The 18,842-nt window shown below is 42.7% G+C and overlaps 1 protein-coding gene across 1 annotated transcript in view; it reads right to left on the bottom strand.

The window, feature by feature from the left end:
- Positions 1-18,842, bottom strand: part of LOC106611399 (dynactin subunit 1) — a gene marked incomplete at its 3' end in the record, with an annotated part of 283,242 nt that overhangs the window by 1,197 nt on the left and 263,203 nt on the right. The window contains exons 20-24 of the mRNA XM_082955503.1: positions 12,659-12,820; positions 11,895-12,026; positions 10,341-10,469; positions 8,651-8,793; positions 6,944-7,110 (exon numbers count right to left, since the gene is read on the bottom strand). Of these exons, the coding sequence (XP_082811629.1) occupies positions 6,944-7,110; positions 8,651-8,793; positions 10,341-10,469; positions 11,895-12,026; positions 12,659-12,820 (733 nt within the window). The remainder of the gene's footprint in view (positions 1-6,943; positions 7,111-8,650; positions 8,794-10,340; positions 10,470-11,894; positions 12,027-12,658; positions 12,821-18,842) is intronic.

Genomic DNA, 18,842 nt, shown 5'->3' with positions numbered 1-18,842 from the left:
GTGTGAATAACAGTGTTAGTCTATAACAGTGTCAGTCTATAACAGATCTGAGTGTGAATACCAGTGTTAGTCTATAACAGATCTGAGTGTGAATACCAGGGTTAGTCTATAACAGATCTGAGTGTGAATACCAGTGTTAGTCTATAACAGTGTAAGTCTATAACAGTGTTAGTCTATAACAGATCAGAGTGTGAATACCAGTGTTAGTCTATAACAGTGTTAGTCTATAACAGATCTGAGTGTGAATACCAGTGTTAGTCTATAACAGTGTTAGTCTATAACAGTGTTAGTCTATAACAGATCAGAGTGTGAATAACAGTGTTAGTCTATAACAGATCAGAGTGTGAATAACAGTGTTAGTCTATAACAGTGTCAGTCTATAACAGATCTGAGTGTGAATACCAGTGTTAGTCTATAACAGTGTTAGTCTATAACAGATCTGAGTGTGAATAACAGTGTTAGTCTATAACAGATCTGAGTGTGAATACCAGTGTTAGTCTATAACAGTGTCAGTCTATAACAGATCTGAGTGTGAATACCAGTGTTAGTCTATAACAGTGTTAGACTATAACAGATCTGAGTGTGAATAACAGTGTTAGTCTATAACAGATCTGAGTGTGAATAACAGTGTTAGTCTATAACAGATCTGAGTGTGAATACCAGTGTTAGTCTATAACAGTGTCAGTCTATAACAGATCTGAGTGTGAATACCAGTGTTAGTCTATAACAGTGTTAGTCTATAACAGATCTGAGTGTGAATAACAGTGTCAGTCTATAACAGATCTGAGTGTAAATAACAGTGTTAGTCTATAACAGATCTGAGTGTGAATAACAGTGTCAGTCTATAACAGATCTGAGTGTAAATAACAGTGTTAGTCTATAACAGATCTGAGTGTGAATAACAGTGTTAGTCTATAACAGATCTGAGTGTAAATAACAGTGTTAGTCTATAACAGATCTGAGTGTAAATAACAGTGTTAGTCTATTACAGATCTGAGTTTAAATAACAGTGTCAGTCTATAACAGAGTAAATAACAGTGTTAGTCTATAAGAGTGTGAATAACAGTGTTAGTCTATAACAGTGTAAATAACAGTGTGAATAACAGTGTTAGTCTATAACAGTGTGAATAACAGTGTTAGTCTATAACAGTGTCAGTCTATAACAGACCTGAGTGTGAATAACAGTGTCAGTCTATAACAGATCTGAGTGTGAATAACAGTGTTAATCTATAACAGTATTTGTCTATAACAGTGTAAATAACAGTGTGAATAACAGTGTTAGTCTATAACAGAGTAAGTAACAGTGTTAGTCTATAACAGATCTGAGTGTGAATACCAGTGTTAGTCTATAACAGAGTAAGTAACAGTGTTAGTCTATAACAGATCTGAGAGTGAATACCAGTGTCAGTCTATAACAGTGTCAGTCTATAACAGTGTCAGTCTATAACAGTGTCAGTCTATAACAGTGTAAATAACAGTGTGAATAACAGTGTTAGTCTATAACATCTGAGTGTGAATAACAGTGTTAGTCTATAACAGTGTTAGTCTATAACAGATCTGAGTGTGAATAACAGTGTTAGTCTATAACAGATCTGAGTGTGAATAAGGAGAGGAGGGAGGCAGCAAACTGAAGCACATAAACATGTCACCTTTCCCACTGTGAAGTTGATGAAATGCTGACCAATTATGCAGAATTTGAATTGTACGGCCTTTTAACTTGTGCTCTCAAACGTCTAAATTAGAGAATAGTGCTGATTGAGGTCGGTTCGATTGTTTTAGTTGAATTTTTTTATTTAACCTTTATTTAACTAGGCAAGTCAGTTAAGAACAAAATCTTATTTACAATGACGGCCTGGAAACAGTGGGTTAACTGCCTTGTTCATGGGCAGAACGACAGATTTTTACTTTTTCAGCTCGGGGATTCGATCCAGCAACCTTTCGGTTACTGATCCTACACTCTAACCACTAGGATACCTGCCGCCCCCACACTCTAACCACTAGGTTACGCTGCCTCCCCTACACTCTAACCACTAGGCTACCTGCCTCCCCTATACTCTAACCACTAGGCTACCTGCCTCCCCTACACTCTAACCACTAGGCTACCTGCCTCCCCTACACTCTAACCACTAGGCTACCTGCCTATCCCTACACTCTAACCACTAGGCTACGCTGCCGCCCCTACACTCTAACCACTAGGCTACCTGCCTCCCCTACACTCTAACCACTAGGCTACCTGCCGCCCCTACACTCTAACCACTAGGCTACCTGCCTCCCCTACACTCTAACCACTAGGCTACCTGCCGCCCCTACACTCTAACCACTAGGCTACCTGCCATCCCTACACTCTAACCACTAGGCTACCTGCCGCCCCTACAATCTAACCACTAGGCTACCTGCCGCCCCTACACTCTAACCACTAGGCCACCTGCCTCCCCTACACTCTAACCACTAGGCCACCTGCCTCCCCTCCACTCTAACCACTAGGCTACCTGCCTCCCCTACACTCTAACCACTAGGCTACCTGCCTCCCCTACACTCTAACCACTAGGCTACCTGCCGTCCCTACACTCTAACCACTAGGCTACCTGCCGCCCCTACACTCTAACCACTAGGCTACCTGCCGCCCCTACACTCTAACTACTAGGCTACCTGCCTCCCCTACACTCTAACCACTAGACTACCTGCCGCCCCTACCCTCTAACCACTAGGCTACCTGCCTCCCCTCCACTCTAACCACTAGGCTACCTGCCGCCCCTCCACTCTAACCACTAGGCTACCTGCCTCCCCTACACTCTAACCACTAGGCTACCTGCCGCCTCTACACTCTAACCACTAGGCTACGCTGCCGCCCCTACACTCTAACCACTAGGCTACCTGCCTCCCCTACACTCTAACCACTAGGCTACCTGCCGCCCCTACACTCTAACCACTAGGCTACCTGCCTCCCCTACACTCTAACCACTAGGCTACCTGCCGCCCTACACTCTAACCACTAGGCTACCTGCCGTCCCTACACTCTAACCACTAGGCTACCTGCCGCCCCTACAATCTAACCACTAGGCTACCTGCCGCCCCTACACTCTAACCACTAGGCCACCTGCCTCCCCTACACTCTAACCACTAGGCTACCTGCCTCCCCTACACTCTAACCACTAGGCTACCTGCCTCCCCTCCACTCTAACCACTAGGCTACCTGCCTCCCCTACACTCTAACCACTAGGCTACCTGCCTCCCCTACACTCTAACCACTAGGCTACCTGCCTCCCCTACACTCTAACCACTAGGCTACCTGCCTCCCCTACACTCTAACCACTAGGCTACGCTGCCGCCCCTACACTCTAACCACTAGGCTACCTGCCTCCCCTACCCTCTAACCACTAGGCTAACTGCCTCCCCTCCACTCTAACCACTAGGCTACCTGCCTCCCCTCCACTCTAACCACTAGGCTACCTGCCTCCCCTACACTCTAACCACTAGGCTACCTTCCTCCCCTACACTCTAACCACTAGGCTACCTGCCTCCCCTCCACTCTAACCACTAGGCTACCTGCCCCCCCTACACTCTAACCACTAGGCTACCTGCCGTCCCTACACTCTAACCACTAGGCTACCTGCCGCCCCTACACTCTAACCACTAGGCCACCTGCCGCCCCTACACTCTAACTACTAGGCTACCTGCCTCCCCTACACTCTAACCACTAGACTACCTGTCGCCCCTACCCTCTAACCACTAGGCTACCTGCCTCCCCTCCACTCTAACCACTAGGCTACCTGCCGCCCCTCCACTCTAACCACTAGGCTACCTGCCTCCCCTACACTCTAACCACTAGGCTACCTGCCGTCTCTACACTCTAACCACTAGGCTACCCTGCCGCCTCTACACTCTAACCACTAGGCTACCTGCCTCCCCTACACTCTAACCACTAGGCTACCTGCCTCCCCTACACTCTAACCACTAGGCTACCTGCCCCCCCTACCCTCTAACCACTAGGCTACCTGCCTCCCCTCCACTCTAACCACTAGGCTACCTGCCTCCCCTACACTCTAACCACCTGCCTCCCCTACACTCTAACCACTAGGCTACCTGCCTCCCCTCCACTCTAACCACTAGGCTACCTGCCCCCCCTACACTCTAACCACTAGGCTACCTGCCCCCCCTACACTCTAACCACTAGGCTACCTGCCGCCCCACACTCTAACCACTAGGCTACCTGCCTCCCCTACACTCTAACCACCAGGCTACCTGCCTCCCTTACACTCTAACCACTAGGCTACCTGCCGCCCCTACACTCTAACCACTAGGCTATCTGCCGCCTCTACACTCTAACCACTAGGCTACCCTGCCGCCTCTACACTCTAACCACTAGGGTACCTGCCTCCCCTACACTCTAACCACTAGGCTACCTGCCGCCCCTACACTCTAACCACTAGGCTACCTGCCTCCCCTACACTCTAACCACTAGACTACCTGCCGCCCCTACCCTCTAACCACTAGGCTACCTGCCTCCCCTACACTCTAACCACTAGGCTACCCTGCCGCCTCTACACTCTAACCACTTGGCTACCCTGCTGCCCCTAAAACACTTTAATACAGAATAAAACCATGAATAAAAGTGCCATGATGGTAGTGACTGTCCATTACTGCTTATCACTAATTAACCATCATTTATTCGCATTACTTTAATAAACTATTTTAGTCGTTGTGTATATTTCTTTAGTTTTATTTGACTTTATTATTTCATTAAAAAGCTCTATAGAGCTGCTGTCTGACAAAAATCACTATTTTGTAGTTCTTCAAAGTAAATAAATACTATGACTGCTGAAAATCAACTATCAATCACTTAAATCAGGTACTTTCAGGTAGAGATACCTGGTGAAGCAACAGCTGCTCTCAATATCTCCTCACAATCTCATTCTGCTGTCTCTTCCATAGCAGGCGTAAAATAAACAGACCAGACAAGTAGATGCGCTATGAATTGTGGTCATTGTAGTTAACCTGTTGGGGCTAGGGGGCAGTATTTGCACGGCTGGATAAGAAAATGTACCCGATTTAATCTGGTTACTAATCCTACCCAGTAACTAGAATATGCATATACTTATTATATATGGATAGAAAACACTCTAAAGTTTCTAAAACTGTTTGAATGGTGTCTGTGAGTATAACAGAACTCATTTGGCAGGCAAAACCCTGAGACATTTTCTGACAGGAAGTGGATACCTGATGTGTTCTATTACCTTTAAACCTATGCCATTGAAAAACACAGGGGCTGAGGAATATTTTGGCACTTCCTATTGCTTCCACTAGATGTCACCAGCCTTTACAAGTGTTTTGAGTCTTCTGGAGGGAGATCTGACCGAACAAGAGCCATGGAACGATGATGGCCCATTAGACACGCGAGTTCATGTTGGGTACCCTCGTTCCAATACGTTATAAAAGAGAATGCATTCGTCCACCTTGAATATTATTCATGTTCTGGTTAAAAAAGGCCCTAATGATTTATGCTATACAACGTTTGACATGTTTGAACGAACGTAAATATATTTTTTCCCCTCGTTCATGAAGTGAAGTCCGGCGGGCTTAGATCATGTGCTAACAAGACGGAGATTTTTGGACATAAATGATGAGCTTTTTTGAACAAAACTACATTCGTTATGGACCTGTGATACCTGGAAGTGACATCTGATGAAGAGAATCAAAGGTAATGGATTATTTACATAGTATTTTCGATTTTAGATCTCCCCAACATGGCGGCTAGTCTGTATCGCAACGCGTATTTTTCTGGGCGCAGTGCTCAGATTATTGCAAAGTGTGATTTCCCAGTAAGGTTATTTTTAAATCTGGCAAGTTGATTGCGTTCAAGAGATGTAAATCTATAATTCTTTAAATGACAATATAATATTTTACCAATGTTTTCTAATTTTAATTATTTAATTTGTGGTGCTGACTTGAATGCCGGTTATTGGAGGGAAACGATTTCCTGAACATCAACGCCACAGTAAAACGCTGTTTTTGGATATAAATATGAACTTGATAGAACTAAAAATGCATGCATTGTCTAACACAATGTCCTAGGAGTGTCATCTGTTGGAGATTGTAAAAGGTTAGTGCATAATTTTAGCTGATTTATGGTTTTGGGGACGCCTGTCTTTGAATTGGCACAACATTACACACAACTCTTGTAAATGTACTGTCCTAACATACTCTAAATTTATCCTTTCGCCGTAAAACCTTTTTGAAATCGTAAAACGTGGTTAGATTAAGGAGATGTTTATCTTTCAAAGGGTGTAAAATAGTTGTATGTTTGAAAAATTTGAATTTTGACATTTATTTGGATTCAAATTTGCCGCTCTTGAAATGCACCTGCTGTTGATGGAGTGCACCACGGGTGGGACGCTTGCGTCCCACCTAGCCCATAGAGGTTAATTACCATGTTTTATGCGCTAAACTATGTCGAATATTAGCCTGTTGGAAACTACAACTCCCTACTACATCACACAGTTCAGGCTGGATCTGATTTATCTCTAGAGAAACTACAACTCCCAACTACATCACACAGTTCAGACTGGATCTGATTTATCTGTAAAGAAACTACAACTCCCTACTACATCACACAGTTCAGTCTGGATCTGATTTATCTCTAGAGAAACTACAACTCCCTACTACATCACACAGTTCAGACTGGATCTGATTTATCTCTAGAGAAACTACAACTCCCTACTACATCACACAGTTCAGTCTGGATCTGATTTATCTCAAGAGAAACTACAACTCCCTACTACATCTCACGGCATAATTTTAACTCTGAATTCCAACTACTGAGAAGTTTGTTGGAAAGGTTTACATTCCCTACGTCTGAATAGTCCCCTAACAGATGGGAGTAGATATAACAGTGAAAGTTTTAAATGGTTTCAAGGCCGTATTCGGAAGACGATGCCCCACTAACCTCCTGTCATCCCCGTGACAATGGAGGCGATGCCCAACGTTGGCGCTCCTCTCAGCCCGTCCATGGTCATCTTTGATTGGCTGTTCAGACGCTGCTTCAGATCCGCCTTCTCCGACTCCAATTGGTCGATATCAGCCTGCAGCGCATCCATGGTCTCCTCAAACTCCCTACAGAGGAAATATACATCTGTTATAAACTGATTCTAGATCAGAATGATTGACAATGACCCCTCTATAGTAAGGATGAATTGGTGATAACCAGGGTTGGGATCAATTCCATTTCAATTCAGCCAATTCCAAAAAATTAACTGGAGCAATATTGGGTATGCCAATACTATCCTACATATTCTCTCTATGCCAGGGTTCTCCAACCCTGTTCCTGGAGAGATACCCTCCTGCAGGTTTTAACTCCAACCCTGTTCCTGGAGAGAAACCCCTCCTGCAGGTTTTGGAGTTATAACCTACAGGACGGTATCTCTCCAGGAACAGGGTTGGAGTTAAAACCTACAGGAGGGTATCTCTCCAGGAACAGGGTTAGAGTTAAAACCTACAGGAGGGTATCTCTCCAGGAACAGGGTTGGAGCTAAAACCTACAGGAGGGTATCTCTCCAGGAACAGGGTTGGAGTTAAAACCTACAGGAGGGTATCTCTCCAGGAACAGGGTTAGAGTTAAAACCTACAGGAGGGTATCTCTCCAGGAACAGGGTTGGAGTTAAAACCTACAGGAGGGTATCTCTCCAGGAACAGGGTTGGAGTTAAAACCTAAAGGAGGGTATCTCTCCAGGAACAGGGTTGGAGTTAAAACCTATAGGAGGGTATCTCTCCAGGAACAGGGTTGGAGTTAAAACCTACAGGAGGGTATCTCTCCAGAAACAGGGTTGGAGTTAAAACCTACAGGAGGGTATCTCTCCAGGAACAGGGTTGGAGTTAAAACCTAAAGGAGGGTATCTCTCCAGGAACAGGGTTGGAGTTAAAACCTACAGGAGGGTATTTCTCCAGGAACAGGGTTGGAGTTAAAACCTACAGGAGGGTATCTCTCCAGAAACAGGGTTAGAGAGCTAGCTAGAACCTAAAATAGTTTTTCGGCAGTCTCCCGTAGGAGAACCCAAAAGAGTCCATAGGTTCTCCTACGGGGACAGACGAAGAACTGTTCTGGAACCCTTTTTTCTAAGAGTTTACGTAGCAGACATGAGTCGGTCATAGTTTCTCCTGGTCACGTGATGAGGTAGCCCCTCCTGCTATGGTATACAGTTGCTCAGGGTCACGTAATGAGGTAGCCCCGACCTGCTATGGTATACAGTAGCTCACGGTTACGTGATGAGGTAGCCCCGATCTGCTATGGTATACAGTAGCTCACGGTTACGTGATGAGGTAGCCCCGACCTGCTATGGTATACAGTAGCTCATGGTCACGTGATGAGGTATCCCTGATCTGCTATGGTATACAGTAGCTCACGGTTACGTGATGAGGTAGCCCCGACCTGCTATGGTATACAGTAGCTCATGGTCACGTGATGAGGTATCCCCGACCTGCGATTTCCAAAAACAGTGTCGTTCCTTGGCCCAAGGGAGGGAAAATAAACTGATTTTAAAGTCGCAGGCGGCTGCTACCTCATCACGTGACCGTGACCTACTGTATACCATCCACATGACTCATGTCCACTACGTGTATACCGTCTAGACATGTGTATGTTGCGTTGTGTTCTTACTTCTCTTTCTTCTTGAGCAGAGTCTGAGTCTCATCTAGTTGAGTTTGGATCTTCTCTACGCGCTCGTCTGCGTCTCTAGATGAACTGTCTAGTTTCTTCTCCAACAGACTGAGCCGGACACTAGCCTCACTCAGCTCCTCCCCCTGAGGACACACACAAGATCGACAGATCGACCAATCGACAGACACGGTCGCCCTGTTCCTAGCTCCTAACCAACTTTGAAGGTTTTTAAAAAAAATGTTTGTTGTTATTTCTTACATTATTTGCTCAGAATTATGTCTTAATTCCTTTATTTAAAATTTTGTTGGATGATGTGTGTGATGTTTTGTGTTGTCAGGTATTACTGCACTACTGTTGGAGCTAGGAACACAAGCGTTTCACTACTGTCCTTACAAGGGAACCATCTCTCAATGTGACCACTTAGGAAGGGTTCATTTAGCCTACAGTGTTCAGCCTTAGGTTGGGATTAAATCTGAAACCGCACTGTTAGACATTTAAAAGGTAATTAGACATTTAAAGGTAATTTCCAATTTAACCCACATCTGCAGCGTTTACCTTTGATGCAGTCTCTCCATGAACACGGTAACACTGCCTTAAAAAAACATACTGTTGTCTATAAGCAAGATGGTATTAAATCCCAGCCTTAGTAAGGCTGCTTAACTCTGTGTTAGGGTGCTGCTTTCATTGTTGTTAAACCATTGAGAGGTCATCAGGAAGTGTGTTAGTGTACCTTGATCTAGTGTGTTCAGAGAGGCCACCAGGAAGTGTGTTAGTGTACCTTGATCTAGTGTGTTCAGAGAGGCCACCAGGAAGTGTGTTAGTGTACCTTGATCTAGTGTGTTCAGAGAGGTCATCAGGAAGTGTGTTAGTGTACCTTGATCTAGTGTGTTCAGAGAGGCCACCAGGAAGTGTGTTAGTGTACCTTGATCTAGTGTGTTCAGAGAGGTCATCAGGAAGTGTGTTAGTGTACCTTGATCTAGTGTGTTCAGAGAGATCATCAGGAAGTGTGTTAGTGTACCTTGATCTAGTGTGTTCAGAGAGGCCACCAGGAAGTGTGTTAGTGTACCTTGATCTAGTGTGTTCAGAGAGGCCACCAGGAAGTGTGTTAGTGTACCTTGATCTAGTGTGTTCAGAGAGGCAACCAGGAAGTGTGTTAGTGTACCTTGATCTAGTGTGTTCAGAGAGGCCACCAGGAAGTGTGTTAGTGTACCTTGATCTAGTGTGTTCAGAGAGGTCACCAGGAAGTGTGTTAGTGTACCTTGATCTAGTGTGTTCAGAGAGGTCACCAGGAAGTGTGTTAGTGTACCTTGATCTAGTGTGTTCAGAGAGGTCATCAGGAAGTGTGTTAGTGTACCTTGATCTAGTGTGTTCAGAGAGGTCATCAGGAAGTGTGTTAGTGTACCTTGATCTAGTGTGTTCAGAGAGGTCATCAGGAAGTGTGTTAGTGTACCTTGATCTAGTGTGTTCGGAGAGGCCACCAGGAAGTGTGTTAGTGTACCTTGATCTAGTGTGTTCAGAGAGGTCATCAGGAAGTGTGTTAGTGTACCTTGATCTAGTGTGTTCAGAGAGGTCATTAGGAAGTGTGTTAGTGTACCTTGATCTAGTGTGTTCAGAGAGGCCACCAGGAAGTGTGTTAGTGTACCTTGATCTAGTGTGTTCAGAGAGGTCACCAGGAAGTGTGTTAGCGTACCTTGAACTTGAGTGACTTCTTGAGCTCCTTGATGACTGTCTCTCTGTCCTCCAGCTTCATGCCCAGTCCTTCTGCGTCGGTGATCTCCGCTCTGAGGGCTGTTGCACGCAGCTCCACCGGAGGAAGTGTCTGGGAAGGGACAAACACAACCACATCAACCAATCAAAAGGGACAAACACAACCACATCAACCAATCAAAAGGGACAAACACAACCACATCAACCAATCAAAAGGGACAAACACAACCACGTCAACCAATCAAAAGGGACAAACACAACCACATCAACCAATGAAAAGGGACAAACACAATCACGTCAACCAATCAAAAGGGACAAACACAACCACATCAACCAATCAAAAGGGACAAACACAACCGCATCACCAATGAAAAGGGACAAACACAACCATGTCAACCAATCAAAAGGGACAAACACAACCGCATCAACCAATCAAAAGGGACAAACACAACCACATCAACCAATCAAAAGGGACAAACACAACCGCATCAACCAATCAAAAGGGACAAACACAACCACATCAACCAATCAAAAGGGACAAACACAACCACGTCAACCAATCAAAAGGGACAAACACAACCGCATCAACCAATCAAAAGGAACAAACAACCACATCAACCAATCAAAAGGGACAAACACAACCACATCAACCAATCAAAAGGGACAAACACAACCACATCAACCAATGAAAAGGGACAAACACAACCACATCAACCAATCAAAAGGGACAAACACAACCACATCAACCAATCAAAATGGACAAACACAACCGAATCAACCAATCAAAAGGGACAAACACAACCATGTCAACCAATCAAAAGGGACAAACACAACCGCATCAACCAATCAAAAGGGACAAATACAACCACATCAACCAATCAAAAGGGACAAACACAACCGCATCAACCAATCAAAAGGGACAAACACAACCACATCAACCAATCAAAAGGGACAAACACAACCACGTCAACCAATCAAAAGGGACAAACACAACCGCATCAACCAATCAAAAGGGACAAACACAACCACGTCAACCAATCAAAAGGGACAAACACAACCACATCAACCAATCAAAAGGGACAAACACAACCACATCAACCAATCAAAAGGGACAAACACAACCGCATCAACCAATCAAAAGGGACAAACACAACCACGTCAACCAATCAAAAGGGACAAACACAACCGCATCAACCAATCAAAAGGGACAAACACAACCGCGTCAACCAATCAAAAGGGACAAACACAACCATGTCAACCAATCAAAAGGGACAAACACAACCCTATCAACCAATCAATTGGACAAACACAACCCCATCAACCAATCAAACTTGATATAGCACAGTTCCAACAACAACAACAACAACAAAAATGCAGTTCAAAGAGCTTAACATAATAAAATAATAAAACGGTAATAAATTAATAAAATGAATATATACATTTCTTCCAGTTCCAACTAAACATGGATGTTTAACCTGGAGTCTAACCTCTGGAACTAAGACTACAGTACCTACAGTCAAGACGTTGCTATAGTTACCATGATCTGGGGTCTATCTGCGTCGTACTCTCCTTCCTGCATGGCGGTGGCCATCTTGTTCATGGTTGCTATGACGATGCAGCAGGACTGACGCAGGCACCCGTAGGGGTTAGAACCTTGAGTTCCATAGATCTGGAGAGAGACAGACAGGTTATATATATAGAGTTACGGTGTGTGTGTGTGTGTGTGTGTATGTGTGTGTGTGTGTGTGTGTGTGTGTGTGTGTGTGTGTGTGTGTGTGTGTGTGTGTGTACTGTATGTGGGTTTGTTTGGTTTTACTATCCTTTTGGGGACCAGAAGACCAGAAGTCCTTACAAAGATAGTAAAACAAGGAAAATTCGGGACATTTCGTCGGTCCCCACAAGGAAAAAGACTAGCGGTTAGGAGTTAGGTTAAGGGTTCGGGGGTAAGGTTAGGAGTTAGGTTTAGGTTAAGGGTTCGGGGTTAAGGTTAGGAGTTAGGTTTAGGTTAAGGGTTCGGGGTTAAGGTTAGGAGTTAGGTTTAGGTTAAGGGTTTGGGGTTAAGGTTAGGAGTTAGGTTTAGGTTAAGGGTTTGGGGTTAAGGTTAGGAGTTAGGTTTAGGTTAAGGGTTAAGGTAAGGAGTTAGGTTTAGGTTAAAGGTTTGGGATTAAGGTTAGGGAAAATATGATTTTTAATGTGTGTGTGTGTGTGTGTGTGTGTGTGTGTGTGTGTGTGTGTGTGTGTGGTGTGTGTGTGTGTGTGTGTGTGTGTGTGTGTGTGTGTGTGTGTGTGTGTGTGTACTACCTGCTCTCCAGCCTTAAAGGCCACGTCCTCTAGTTTGAGTGCGGAGAGTCCCTCCTGCTCGCCTAGATGGGCAACCATCTGTGCTCCTGCAGCCGCCACTTCCTGCAGCACGGCTACCACCCAGGTCAGGTGCTTCCTGCAGTCCAGCAGAATATCTGCCACCTGGGGGAGAAAAAACACAGAGAGACCACATCAGATCACACCTGGGGGAGAAAAACACAGAGAGAGACCACATCAGATCACACCTGGGGGATCAAACAGTCCGAAATCAGCTACTTAAATAATTCCTTTTTCTGAGGCCCATTCCGATGAATTAACAGACATCGCGTTAATGATTAAGAGGAGAGATGTTATAGTTTACAGTCAGCTAACTTGACCTGATTTACGAGGAGAGATTTTATAGTTTTAAAAAAGGGGCCATTGTTCTACTTACTACAGTAGTAAGTTAAAACCTCTCTTGTTTACATTTAGCTAGTCGTTCGACAAGCATTTATTTGGTGTGTTCACACTTATTTTTTTAAACGCAAAGGGGACTGAAAAACAATCTTAAAATGAAAGCCATACTATTATTTTGTAAAGGGGAAAAAAAATTCTAATTGCACTTTTCTTCAAGGGATGCAATTAAGTGCTGAGGACATAAAGTTTTGGACTAATCAAGTGGGCGATAAAACCTTCTTCAGTCACTGCTCCGCATGTTCAGCGGGAGTCGGCATCTTGCTATTATAACTGTCCAGGGAAGGTAATAAACACGAAAGAGGAAGAGCATAGTCAATGGTTGTGTTGAATCTGGAGGAGTCTTTTATTGACGTTTATAGTTACAACAACGAACGGCAAAAAAAAATAACAGAACTCTATTGGAAAATGTGTCAAATCTAAAATCGGAAAGACTGCCGGGAAATGTTTTCACACCGACAGCACTATTATTTTACGATGAATGGGTTAGACAGATCAACAACGTTTTCTGTTTCCCATCCCAAATTGTAATTTTCACGTATTGTTGCTATGCTCATGTGCTTATTGATAACTGGAGATACTTCAGCCTGACATAGTACAATTATCTTGGTTTAAACCCATTGCTTCTCATGCTTCTAGAATTTACCATTGGTTTTAGAATTTATTTTCAGAAGTTCCCATGTCTGCTGTCCCATTAACAGACTATGTAATTATCTCATTAGACCTAAAAGGGGTTTGCAATAACGGCTACTGGAAGTTTAATTTAAAATATTCTTAATTACCAGGACATGGATGGGCTTACCGCAAACTTTTACAAGGGAAAACCTTAGATTTGTGGAAATCTTTACAGATGACATACTCCCTACCACTAATGAAACACGATGGAATAATCGTGATTCCCAAACCTGGAAAAGATCCCCCAATTCTTGGATAACAGACCCCCCCCCCATTCATTCACCCACCTATCGACAGATTGTTAGCCTATGTTTACATAAATCACCTTAAGGAATGTATAGAACAAGTCATCAGCGAAACACAATATTTTTTCATGACAGGTAGATCAATTCACAACAACATAATATTAGTTTTAGACTTACTTGAAAACAGAGATCTAATTGAAGACGACGGTTTTATCTTACTTTTAGAAAGAAATTTGATACGGTCGAATATAAATTTAATCTTCCGGGTACTTGAACTCTTTGGTTTTGGGGATAAGTTTATAGATTTGATCAAAGCCTGCTACCAGGACATAAATAGCTCTGTGTCATTAAGAGGTGGGCACATCACCTCGTTTAGAAGTTAAACTTGGTAATTATACAAGTTTGTTCAGTTAGTCCACATTATGGAGGCTAAGATGCTGGCTATCCAGCTGAAGAACTGTAATGATATAAACACAGCTATCTGTGCTGGGAACTAACATCTCAGTTAGCCAACTAGCTGAAGACACCACAGTCTTTTTTAAAATGTTATTTTACCTTTATTTAACCTGTTAGGGCTAGGGGGCAGCATTGACACGGCTGGATAAAAAACATACCCGATTTAATCTGGTTACCACTCCTACTCAGTAACTAGAATATGCATATACTTATTACATATGGATAGAAAACACCCTAAATTTTCTAAAACTGTTTGAATGGTGTCTGTGAGTATAACAGAACTCAAATGGCAGGTCAAAACCTGAGAGATTCCTTTACAGGAAGTGGCCTGTCTGACCATTTCTGGAACTTCTTTGCCATCTCTATCATTTACTAAGGATCTCTGCTCTAACGTGACACTTCCCACGTCGTCCATAGGCTCTCATAGCCCGGGAAAAAAGAGAATGTCGTCATTCCAGCCCCAGGCTGAAACACATTATCGCCTTTCTCAAGTGGCCCATCAAGAGACACTAGCTTATGCGCGTGACCCCGACCGCCCCCGCCTTTGGGATTTTTTCCTCTGTTTGCCGAAAAGGAGATTCCCTGTCGGAATTTTATCGCTTTTCTACGAGAAAAATGACGTAAAAATTGATTTTAAACAGCGGTTGACATGCTTCGACGTACGGCAATTGAATACTTTGAATTTTATTGTCAGGAATTGCGCCAAGCGCGCGACACTTCTTTACTATTTCGGATAGTGTCTGGAACGCACGAACAAAACGCCGCTATTCGGATATAACGATGGATTATTTTGGACCAAACCAACATTTGTTATTGAAGTAGACGTCCTGGGTGTGCATTCTGACGAAGACAACAAAAGGTAATGACATTTTTATAATAGTAAATATGATTATGGTGAGTGCTAAACTTGCCGGGTGTCTAAATAGCGAGCCCGTGATGCCTGGGCTATATACTTAGAATATTGCAAAATGTGCTTTCACCAAAAAGCTATTTTAAAATCGGACATATCGAGTGCATAGAGGAGGTCTGTATCTATAATTCTTAAAATAATTGTTATGCTTTTTGTGAACGTTTATCGTGAGTAATTTAGTAAAATGTTAGCGAATTCCCCGTAAGTTTGCGGGGGGTATGCTAGTTCTGAACGTCACATGCTAATGTAAAAAGCTGGTTTTTGATATAAATATGAACTTGATTGAACAAAACATGCATGTATTGTATAACATAATGTCCTAGGGTTGTCATCTGATGAAGATCATCAAAGGTGAGTGCTGCATTTAGCTGTCTTCTGGGTTTTGGTGACATTATATGCTGGCTTGAAAAATGGGTGTCTGATTATTTCTGGCTTGGTACTCTGCTGACATAATCTAATGTTTTGCTTTCGTTGTAAAGCCTTTTTGAAATCGGACAGTGTGGTTAGATTAACGAGAGTCTTATCTTTAAATGGCTGTAAAATAGTCATATGTTTGAGAAATTGAAGTAATAGGATTTTGAAGATTTTGAAAATCGCGCCACAGGCTGGCAGTGGATGTTACGTAGGTGGGACGAATTCGTCCCGCCGGTCCCATAGAGGTTAACTAGGCAAGTCAGTTAAGAACAAATTCTTATTTACAATGACGGCCAAGGAACAGTGGGTTAGGGGACAGGGGAAGAACGATAGATTTTTTTACCTTGTCAGCTCAGGGATTTGATCTTGCAACCTTTCGGTTAACTAGTCCAACGCTTTAACCACTAGGCTACGCTGTCGCACCACTTCATTAAAAATGAACATCAAATTCCATTTTTGTTTTTTTATATATCCCAGTTAGATCAGAGGTAAATTACTGTATCTAGGTATTTATATCACCGAAGATGATGATGCAAGGTGACAAAATGAATGTGTTTTAATCGAAACCAGGAGTTTAAGTTTAAACATCTGGCTTCAAGGAGATCTTTCCATTTTAGGAAGAGTATACGTGACTAAAATGGAAAAGTTTATCTAGATGTATTTCCCCTGCCTATTATTTGGCCTCTCTCCAAATATAGTTAAATACATAAAGGACTTCAAACTTCTACTTTGTGTGGAATAACCAAACCCCATTCTTTCAGGAAGGCTATAATGGTTAGGTGTGGAATAACCAAACCCCATTCTACCAGGAAGGCTATAATGGTTAGGTGTGGAATAACCAAACCCCATTCTATCAGGAAGGCTATAATGGTTAGGTGTGGAATAACCAAACCCCATTCTATCAGGAAGGCTATAATGGTTAGGTGTGGAATAACTAAACCCCATTCTATCAGGAAGGCTATAATGGTTAGGTGAGTAATAACCAAACCCCATTCTATCAGGAAGGTTATAATGGTTAGGTGTGGAATAACCAAACCCCATTATATCAGACAGGCTATAATGGTTAGGTGTGGAATAACCAAACCCCATTCTATCAGGAAGGCTATAATGGTTAGGTGTGGAATAACCAAACCCCATTCTATCAGGAAGGCTATAATGGTTAGGTGTGGAATAACCAAACCCCATTCTATCAGGAAGGCTATAATGGTTAGGTGTGGAATATCCAAACCCCATTATATCAGACAGGCTAGAATGGTTAGGTGTGGAATAACCAAACCCCATTCTATCAGGAAGGCTATAATGGTTAGGTGTGGAATAACCAAACTCCATTATATCAGACAGGCTATAATGGTTAGGTGTGGAATAACCAAACCCCATTCTATCAGGAAGGCTATAATGGTGAGGTGTGGAATAACCAAACTCCATTATATCAGACAGGCTATAATGGTTAGGTGTGGAATAACCAAACCCCATTCTATCAGGAAGGCTATAATGGTTAGGTGTGGAATAACCAAACCCCATTCTATCAGGAAGGCTATAATGGTTAGGTGTGGAATAACCAAACCCCATTATATCAGACAGGCTAGAATGGTTAGGTGTGGAATATCTAAACCCCATTCTATCAGGAAGGCTATAATGGTTAGGTGTGGAATAACCAAACCCCATTCTATCAGGAAGGCTATAATGGTGAGGTGTGGAATAACCAAACCCCATTCTATCAGGAAGGGTCAGACTTTAAATAACGTAGTTTACGATTGATTTGGAATGTTTTAATGGCATTATAAAAGTTAAGTCTCAAATCCTTTTTGAGTAACAGATATGCCTTCTGGTTTTGTATGTCTGGAGAAGTATCCATAGAGAAGTATCCATAGAGAAGTATCCATGGAGAAGTATCCTTAGAGAAGTATCCTTAGAGAAGTATCCATAGAGAAGTATCCATAGAGAAGTATCCTTAGAGAAGTATCCTTAGAGAAGAATCCTTAGATAAGTATCCTTAGAGAAGAATCCTTAGAGAAGTATCCTTGGAGAAGTATCCTTAGAGAAGTATCCCTAGAGAAGTATCCCTAGAGAAGTATCCTTAGTGAAGTATCCCTAGAGAAGTATCCCTAGAGAAGTATCCTAAGAGAAGTGTTTAGGAAAGTGGGCGGATAACGTGTTCTCATTTCATGTGATGTTTAATATCTCTAAGCTCCCTGTCAAGTTAACTGCCTTTCACCAGCCAGCTCTTCTCTGCTGGAAGATGCTTTACACCCCATAATGACTCAATCGTATACAGAACACTGGATGGTCCGTATTAAATATCATGAATGATGGGTGGGGATTTTCTCTCTTATAATGATGTTTGTGTTCAATTTGATTTCATACTCTTTACTTTGCAATACAGGAACGTCATTAATGCTGTTCCTAAAGCCTTTCTTTGATATTTTCTAATAGGAATATGGAATTTATGACCAATGTTGTAATAAATCGTACAAAATGTTCCATCCACAAAGTAAAATTTATGAAGACTTCCCCCAACATTATTGTTTTCCAACATGAATTCCAAATGTATACAAAATCCCTTAAAGAGTTACAGCCTTTAAAAAGCTAGAAATTCTTTTTTAAAAAACGGCCTACAGTATTTGGCATCGATAGGAGTCAGAATTGACTACAAAGTGTAAACAGGATCATTTTGGTCATAAAGTCAGTCTGGTCTAAAATGGAGTTTGCAACATGTGTGTGTCACAATGGGTAAATGAAGGTCGGGCTTTTTGATTTGCTCTCTATCCAAATGCATAGACAGTGAGACAGACCTGCCCAACAGCTCCGACTTTGTTTACATGAGACAACACGTTGCGTATTTGTTAACTTGAGATATACTGCACCATACACCTTAGCTAGATGTAAAATTACGCAAAATATTGTATTATTTTCTATATAAATACTGCTCAGGCCTCTGTCTATATGATATTGTGCCAAAACTGTGGCCAGTCTCTACCCGCTGTAACCCAAACCAAGTCTGATCTGGTTACCTGCTGTAGGAAGATGAGTG

Source organism: Salmo salar, chromosome 09 (genome assembly GCF_965601325.2).
Source record: "Salmo salar chromosome 09, fSalSal1, whole genome shotgun sequence".
Taxonomy (NCBI): Eukaryota; Metazoa; Chordata; class Actinopteri; order Salmoniformes; family Salmonidae; genus Salmo; species Salmo salar.
Note: the sequence above shows the minus strand (reverse complement) of the source record. Positions and strands in the feature narration are given on the sequence as shown.